The sequence below is a fragment of the Cephus cinctus genome, unplaced genomic scaffold (genome assembly GCF_000341935.2).
Source record: "Cephus cinctus unplaced genomic scaffold, Ccin1 Ccin1_scaffold1184, whole genome shotgun sequence".
In the NCBI taxonomy this organism is placed as follows: Eukaryota; Metazoa; Arthropoda; class Insecta; order Hymenoptera; family Cephidae; genus Cephus; species Cephus cinctus.
This window is the reverse complement of record NW_014333664.1, coordinates 1983001-1992291: the sequence shown is the minus strand read 5'-3', so window position 1 is coordinate 1992291 and position 9291 is coordinate 1983001. Positions and strand designations below refer to the sequence as shown.

General features: G+C 49.4%; 1 protein-coding gene and 1 long non-coding RNA gene across 2 annotated transcripts in view; one reads left to right on the top strand and one right to left on the bottom strand.

Moving 5' to 3' along the window:
* LOC107272499 (nuclear hormone receptor E75) overlaps window positions 1-4274 on the bottom strand; it is an 89219-nt gene extending 84945 nt beyond the window's left edge. The window contains exon 1 of the mRNA XM_015749705.2: window positions 2806-4274. Within this exon, the coding sequence (XP_015605191.1) occupies window positions 2806-2995 (190 nt within the window). The 5' untranslated portion in view covers window positions 2996-4274. The remainder of the gene's footprint in view (window positions 1-2805) is intronic.
* LOC107272500 overlaps window positions 1-9291 on the top strand; it is a 60190-nt gene that overhangs the window by 33896 nt on the left and 17003 nt on the right. The window lies entirely within an intron of this gene.

Below are 9291 nucleotides of genomic sequence, written 5' to 3'. Positions count from 1 at the left end.
GGGGGGGGGGGGGCGAAATGCTCATACGTGAAGTCGTGGCATGCGTGATTGTGTGACTCAGCTATCTGGAGGGGGGAAGCAACGTGCAGGGGCGGAGTGTCTGGCTGCAGCCCCAGACTCTATGGCTAACGCGATCCACGTTACAAGATGTATTAATTAGCAGCCACGACGCTGCGTCATTACACTACGTCATACCGATCAATGGACGCATCACCGTAACGTGGTACGATCTCACGATCTATCCGATCGATCGATAAATTTCATCCCACTGAACATCCACCCCCCCTAAAAAAAACACTACTCGTTAAAAACCTCACTTTTGTCAACCCAAGTAACAGAAGGCACAAGCAATGTCGCAAACTCGAAGGTCCATAAACGATAGACTGATACACAGTAGTGATATAAAAATATATATATATAAAAAAAATGTCTTATCGTTCCCTGCACCGCGATAACGAGACACGCACTTGACGCAGCGCGTCGGTGCCACGGATGTTCGTGCCTGAGAGAGAGAGAGAGAGAGAGAGAGAGAGAGAGAGAGAGAGAGAGAGAGAGAGAGATGCATGCGCTACGGGAGAGAGCCATGCGGAGCACAGAAGCGCGTGTCTGCTGCTGGTGGGGCTGAAGGGTGTCTGGATCCATGTCACACGTTGCGGGGATACGTTCACGTTGCCCTATAGAAATCCCAGACACAACATGCCCAGCGTGTTGTGCAGGCCAGATAAGCGTATCGGTGAAAGAGGACGATTCCTAAGCTATCGTTAAGGAAACAGAGCGACCACGATAGACATAAATTACAAGGAACGCTGAAACCGTCGAATTTCAAACGGCATATCTCTATGCGTGTATCTAGATGTATTTATAATTAATTATACGCGGGAGAGAGAAAATTCGTCTGGATTCGTATATTAGTTAAATATTACGGGGCACGTAATATCGGTTCGCGAGACTTATCGCACTTTTGCCTGGAGGCCAAGGTCTGATGACGTGTCACGGCAATGCGCCCGAGCCGACAACGCACACTGGGATCGACGTGGATTCGTCGCGCGGTGCGAGTGAAAATAATAATTCGGAGGAGGGTCGCTGCGATAACGGATATAAAAAGTAATGACGAGGGCTATTATTACGTGTTAATATAAAATACCGTAATGGATATCGAGACAGAACGAGACTTTGCGCAACCGGTATAAATACAATAAACAATATTGATGTCCAATCGAGTGAACCTTCACGGGACATCGTGGTACCAGTAAATTAGTCATTAGAAGTAACGTACGATCTACGTTTGATGGCTAGTACCAAAAAATATATATATATATATACAGACACATATAAATATGTACCCAAGGAGCAAACGTACAGCGTGGATCGACGTTGAGCTAAATATAAAAGTGCTGATGACGGCATACCGAGACCGTGACCGTGAACGATTCCGAAAACACTCTTAAAAACGTATCGACACATAATCCCTAGGAGAAGTAACAAGGTCAGTTCCCGTTAAGGTCACCTGTACATTCTCCCGACGTGCCCATAACGTGTAACGAGCGCTAACAGGCCAAATGAAATTCCAAGGCGTGGAACCAGACGAATTAAATTTCAGCTTCGACAGCCACGTGGCTACGCGAACAGATACGAGGTTGGCAAGGATTTTTGAAAAATCGTAAAATGCTCTTGAGGCAATATTTTTTTTTTTTTTTTTTTTCCGTCGATTCGGGAATTTCGAGCCTAGGGAATAATTGTCATTTGCCGATAACGGGACTTTTCGAAGTAGAACGAGGAGCGTTAAATGATCGCGAGCCCGAATAGATTGGATTTCGGAGTTCGCGACGGATGGGCGTCCTTGAACTTGAATTCCTCAGAAATTACCATAGGGTCGCCGGCGATGGTTCGTGATCGCAAAGTGAAATTGTTAAATAATAGTCGAAACTAATGGATACGTGACAAGCGAAGATCTTCCTGTACGGGAGCGTTGAATTCTCCGTCCGTTACTCGGCCAATAGAACCCGTGACCCTGACATTACGCTCACCCGCAGGCCCGCGCTGGTTATTTAACGCGGCTCGAGGCCACAGTCGACTGGCGCGATACGAACTGGAGATTTAGCAGCCGCGTTCAAAGGCGTCCCCGGTAGATCGGATCTACTTGGATCTACCGATCCCGGCTCGATCGACGTTCTACGAGACCGGAAATAGGTCTGCAGTAAAAAAAAGAGTATAGGACCGCGAGCAAGACCAGTTCAGCGAACGTAAAAATCAACATTTATTCGCATTCTAATCTCCCCGTGATCTCCCGTTTAACAGGGCCAGACCCAATAACACTGAAATCGCGTGAAATGCGTACCGCCTGAATATTTATTTAACCCAGACCTAAGGACGGTAAAAGTCCAAATAACGAAATTCCATCGTTCACCAGAGTTCGGACTCGAAAAATCGATCGTCGCCAACCAGCAGACATCGGAATCTCCAAAGTGCCTGCGTCTCCTGACGCCTTCCAAGCGAACCGAAGACGATCTTGCTAATAGAAGCAACTTATCGTTGCTAAGGTGTACAGACGTAAACGGCAAACGGACTATAAGGCTCGGAATGTAAAATAGTTCTGCGAACGGTGGCGGGTTGGTCGTCGTCGTCATATCTCGAATAATCCTCGGCGCTGTTATCTTAAGACCTATTACAGAGATCGGAGCCGGTAGTGGGTCCGATCAAGGAGGAGCTAAGCATACGAGATACCCGGAGTATCGCCGGGTACTTCCTTCGGCAGAGTACGATGAAAAATTTTGAAAAAAAAAAAAAAAAGTAAAAATATCTCACCGAGATCAGGTATGGAGCTGGTCGGTTCCTCGTGGTGACCTTTGCCTTCGGCCGAGGCCCTTGCCCTGGGTGGCGGCGGCGGCGGGGGTGGCCTCATGCTGGAAGTCGAGCTAACCACTACCGAGGGGGGCGGCTGAGGTGGGCCACCCCTGTGCGCGTGTACCCCGCGCATTTGCGTCTGCGGTGCCATCAGGACCGTGTCACCGCGTCCGTGACCCGGGGGCTGCGGCGGTCTCGGGCACCATCCATGGAGAACCCTTATGGCGCTCCTCACCTCGGCCTGCAATTCCGCAGCCCTGTCTCTAGCCGTGTGAGCCACCTTTGCACGATTAACCCGCGCGCGGGTCACTTTTCCAATGATTTTCGAAATTGTTCCCGTAGGGGGGAGAGGAGGGGGGATGGCACCACTGGCCACAACCTCCACTTCCTTATGAAGATTTCCTATCCTCGCACATGGATCCTCCACCTACGACGTTCACGAACTTTGACCGCTCCGCGATAAACTCACTCTTTCTCTCTCTCTCTCGATAAGGTCAATGTTGTAAGACACGTGGGTAACGCACTTGCGGTCTCAAATAATCCTCTAGAAAATTGGGAAAACCAATCACTGTCGTGTACACGATTATCGATACACAAGAGGCGCTACGCTTATAGCGAAAAGCACTGTTACTCCGAAGGCACAGATAACACACGGAGTAAGTTACTCAAATTCACTGTAGAATCACACACGTATGACAATGGGTTTATTGCGTCGGCTCCACAAGTAGCGTTAAGCTTGACAACAAACAAAAATCCTTAATCGCCCGATTACGAATAGCAGTCGCGTACACCTCAAAATCCCCTCTGAAGGGTATTTTGTACTTGCGCGTCCGAGGGTAACCGCCGAGAGTGTCCATTGAAAATCTCCGATTGACAATATCGACGCGATGCGATCAGGTGTAAACGTAACGAGAGACGGAAGTAAAGAGACTCGCGTCACTGAAAAAAGTCAAAATTCCCGAACGAGCACAGCAGCGACAGCACAGTCCGACAAAACACAATCGTTCGAGCGTATCTTTCCCGCTAAGGCCAAAAGATATCACACTCTCCACGAATGACTCCTGCAAGCCATATCCTGCACATCCAAACGCGATCCACTGACCGAACAGTCCGTCGATCATGCTCCGCAACCTTCGGAAAAAAAAGAAAAAAAAAAAAGATTGAAAACTCGTGAGAAAAAAAAATTTCGAAAAAATCCTACCGTCCAATACGAACGCACGAGAGCTCACAAAGTTATTTTCCCCGAATGACGTTTCACCCTGTCGGGATCGCGAGGCGCGAATGATGTGTACTGCGATAAACTCGAGTAATCCGAATGTCCCTCTAGTCGCGACGTCTCGCACTGTGTGACACACTGGTGAGTCGGTCGACCCGCCGACCGTCGTCGGTGCCGGCGAAAGTGAGAGTGTGGCCGTCCCCGTGGTTCAGCGGTGCATAAGCGGCCGGTTCGTCGTTCCACGACGTCGTCGCGCTATAGCTATACGGACGCTCTAGATACAAGATATAGGTATACGCGCATCGGAGAGTCTCTCGGGACGGGCCTATAGCGTTCGGCGATTCTCGGCGCTATCCATGCGCGCCGCTTGCCAGCAGAACCGTATATAACAGAGGAGCCGACGATACGGACCCCACACTCCGTGCCCACGCCGGTCGTGCGCCACACGGAACGCCGTTCCTCCGTGCTCCTTTTTTTCTTTCTTTCTTTCTCTTCCGCTCTACGTCCCTGCTCCGACTCGCTCTCTCTCTCTCTCTCTCAGCACCGTCCGCACACAACGTACACGCATATACACGCTACTCGCTCCGAAGCATTGCGGCAGCCGTCTGGCTATCTCGCTCGGAGCTTCACTCTTGCTCTCTCTTACATCAACCGGCGCGCCGTCGAGGCTGCCCGCCCTTCCCGCATCCTCCTCCTCGTCCACCCTGACCAACCCCTAACTTCACGAGGCACCTCGAGGTACACCTATCCCCATCGCGGGCACGTAACGCTCTACGGCAGAATGCGAGTACGCGTACCAGGGCGACGCGCGAAACCGAAAAACTGGCGACGCGTGCGCCCTTCGCGGGGACTGGCCCGAAGCTGCGGCCATAAGCGGAGCATGCGAGACACTCGCGTTCCCTGTCGTTGGACTTGGCGGCTCCCTCTTCGCGTCTGGATGGAGCAAGTGGATGCGATTAGGACTGAATGGGTATCGTTAGCAGGATGGTAATGAGATGCATCGTTGTTGAAAGTCGACTGTGAGATTGACCTAGGACAAAGTACGATGCAGGCCCCTGAGTCCATTGGAAACGCACGTTGACGACGGGGCACGTGAAAGTCCCGGAAAGCTGTTTTTCAGAAGTTTTACATATCCATTCCCCCCTCGGCCCGAAGATGCATTTATTTCTTGAAACGATCGATAGGACCATATACATCCCGGCGGATAAGGAAGGGCCCCGACACCCCTCGCTACGCCCCTGGTAAGCCAGGAAAGACGGGCAGGGGTAGTTGAGTGCGCGGCTTCGGGTGCGCGCCTGCTATCACGTGGCCTTGTCCTTGAACGAGGCTCGTGAACCCGAGTGCCCGCTTTTATCGATCAGCTCCCTTTCGTCCCGTGCCACGCAGCTCGGCCGCCCGTCTCTATTCCAATGCACCAGAAGGAGTGCGTCGACGCGTGCGGTGAGCGCAGATCAAAATAGAGTATAGTAAAAAGGGCCCATTTTTCACCCGTCGAAAATACCGAGAGCACCGCGCCTCGTAGGGCTGACTAAGAGGGGAGGAACCCAACCTAACATATTCCACTTCCGTATCTGACTGTTGAGTTTCCCACTGACCCCAGGTACACGTTGATCGCATCTACTACGGAGCCGCAGCATCGACTCGTCCCAGTTTCTTAAACGTAAAGAAGACTCCAGGGACAGATACGCGTAGGAGCCGTAAAAACAGAACAATAAAACGCATCGGACCCTTTCGGTTTTCAAGACGTCCGGGCCCTTCTAAATCTATAGGTACACGAGCGCGCGTGCGAGAGAGAGAGAGAGATAGAGGGACAAGGAGCAGCCTCTAGGTCGTAGAGCCGAGGTCAAGGTCTTTCCTGACCGAAGGGACCCCTTCTTCCTTTTTGATGGTTCATAAACGTCCCATAGCCACACTTAAGGCTTCCAGCGGTCGACTCGTAAAGGATATCTAACCGCAGTGGAACATTGTGCCTTTTTTTTCCTTGATAATAAAATCCTTCAACAGTACCAACGCGCAAGTACAATTATTTTCATAAAAAATTTCACCAGACGAATCAACATCGCAAAAGGGTCCTACGTACTCCAAGCCATCTCCCAGGCATTGTGCCACGCTGCGTCTAGATCTAGATGAACTTGAACTATTCAGAACCGGTCCCGCCTCGCTGGCGTGGCTGCTTACAATCCAGTGTGTACAGTATACTATAGAGCTACGAGCGACTCCAGTTGTATTAGGTTAGGGACGAGAGACGCATTATAGCTCCACGCCAGTTAGAGAGAATAGACTGGTACGAAGCGCGTTGCGTGCCGGAGAGAGTGTATAGATACAGAGGAGAGAGAGAGAGAGAGAGAGAGATGACCAGCTGAATCGTCGGGAATGGTGGGAGTCGGGAGAGAGAGAAAGAAAAAAGATAAAGAGAAGGTCGGTTTACACTCGAAGGAGGTCCCACCTCACGTGCTCGGTCTATTTACAGAATACGCCACAGGCGTGCTTGTTAGTTTAGAACAAACCGAACGCGCTCCGTCGTCTCTTCACTAATTTCGACCCAGAATGATCGATGATCTTGATGGGCAAGTGAAAACGAAAAGAAGGATTTCGAATTTTCACACCCATCGACTCGGAAATTAATACCTCACGGCGCCACCGTCGTTTTGTCCTTGTAAGAATAACGAAAGACAATAAAAAGTGCATTAATCGAATCGTGCTCAGAATCGAATGCAGATTGGAGACTGGTTCAAGTTCACGTTGCTGCAGGCCTGAGGCAGGAAACTCGAGGCTGCCACGAGAGAGCCTTCCTTATTCATGCTCTCGTGCTTTTATATACAGACTCCAAAGAGCCCCGATACGACACGCACGTATTTTAGTGGGTCAGGACGCGTCTCCGCTTTGTCCCCCCGAGAGACTTACCCCAGTCCGTGCCGCTAGGAATGGCCGATTAGCCGGAAACGGTCACTTTCGAACGTCCGAAAAAAAAAAATCAATCAAAAATTTTCAGAGCGCGGAATGAATTTTTGGCTACCAACTTGATTCAGATTGAAATTTGTAAAATGACTTTTTTCAAAATTTTACGTACACGAATAAAGACTCCTCGGCACCGAACGCTCTGAGCAGATGTTATTAAAATTCCTTTAGTGCGATAGGCTCTGCCCGATAGACAGGGTGGGCCTATCAGTTCCCCCTCTTGACTCCACTCCGGCCTGGCCTATATAATCACCAGGATGGAGAGTAACGCACTTTGTTCAAAAACAACCGTAGAAAAAATTCCATGAAGAACCGGGCCGAAGTCATCGGAGAACCAAGATAACGTTTGGGCCCGGTCAAACAATGCGTGCGTCTTGTGCCTCCAGATTGTCCCAGCTTACGTATACTTGACCTTATTAATTACAAGCATCCGGTCGTAAGAAAACAACGTGAGGGCAATAGGTCATCCTTTCTACGAGCAACGATGTAAATCGCTAATGGAAATACAAGTTCAACAATTAGCTCTCTCTCTCTCTCTCTCTCTCTCTCTCTCTCTCTCTCTTTCCCTCTTGGGTCCAATTTATTCCATCTACCCGACGACAAGCAGATACGCGCCAGTGCGGTGCGTCAGTATCGGACGCGCAATCGAGAACAGAGTAAAATGAGCGATTACGTTTCGCCGCGATGGGACCTTCATGAAAAACCGCAACCTTCGCCCAATTCGAGATACGACGACGTTCAACGTACCGTGTAAGGTCAGGGCCGGCACCAGGAACGAATTCACGGAGCGCACTGAAAAACGAGATCGAAATTCTTACGAAAGTTCATGCACCAATATACCACGTCGAACATGGACGATACACGTGCATACGTGCATTCCACGTGCACTTGTACTTTTAGTAAGAAAACCGCAATCCCGGCTCGCGAACGAGTCTCGCAAGAGTCCACAAAGAAAGCGAAACCTCCTCCGGATTCATGACTTTACCGATTCAGCTTTCATCGCGCACGTGCTGGAAAGTGGTGTTTTTTTTCGCCTACTTCGACATTTCCTCGATTAATGAAAAGTCATTAGAAAAATATTGACTAAGGTTACGATAATCGAGACACGCGGCACAGTGAGAAAATATTACGAACTGACCACACTCAACGTACCATAATTATGTTTTTTTTTTTTTTTTTTTTTTTTTCCAAGTTACGTAGCACCAGTCAAAACGAACGAATGATCCAGGGTAAGCGAGTCACGTCCTCCGCGTCAGGTTAACTCGGTGGACTTTCACCGAGAAGAAATTGAGAGTAAATTTCTCCGGTATTCGATCCACTTGGCTCACCGAGCTCGAAAGTCCCTTGGCTTTCGTATCTGGTCCATTTTCAATAGAGATCGAGAAGTATCGTTAGAGGCGAGTACGAGTCTCTTATTTCCATCGATGACCGACTCGAAGTCCCCGCGGAGCGTATTCTTACGGTCAATGAAAAAGAAAAAAATTATCCTCTCAATGGTCTAAGCACGGGCATTCTCCGTGTCTCGCGGCTACTCCGGAGCCAGAATCCAGTGGCTTTTGGTACCAGTAACCTTCATACGTGAAAACCGGTCTTTGTTTAGGGAATCCATAGCGATGCCGACCTTACTTCATGCTGCCCTGGGCCCTTACCTAGGGCCACCTCTGAGAGACCCCGTGTAACCATTACAGTCTGACTTACCCGCGTTTACATATCGAACCATCCGACTATTATTTTTATTTTTTTATTTTTTTCTTTTTTCAAAATCCTTTCACAAGGAACTCCGCACGACTGTTTTTAAAGACGGAGCAGACGCTCCTATCGTCGCGGATCGCACGAGGAATATCGTTACGGAGTTCAAGTGCGGGTCGTACGTGAAACAGATACAATGGACTTATTCTCCGATCCTCTCTGGGTCGTTTGTCCAAAGATCGGAGCACGTGTGCAATTTTATCTAAATGAAACGTTGTAGGAAAAAAAAAAAAAATAGATCAAGATACATTCACTTTTTTTTTCAACAATTTCTCTCTCCCCATACTACCAACGAGTATCTCTTGGAAACGATTCGCGATCTCTTATGGAATTTTCTCCCTTGGCCCCCCGGTCGCTCTTCGAGCCCGTAACTCTAATCTTTGGAATTCTGCCACTTCCGAAGCTACACTTTTTTTTTTTTCTATTCGTCCGCCGCCAGCAGTAGGGATCCCTTGTGCTTTCTTGGCAAACGGCAGCCTCGGCAAACACGTAACTCTCGTTGGTTCGTCCACGCGCGGGGGGGG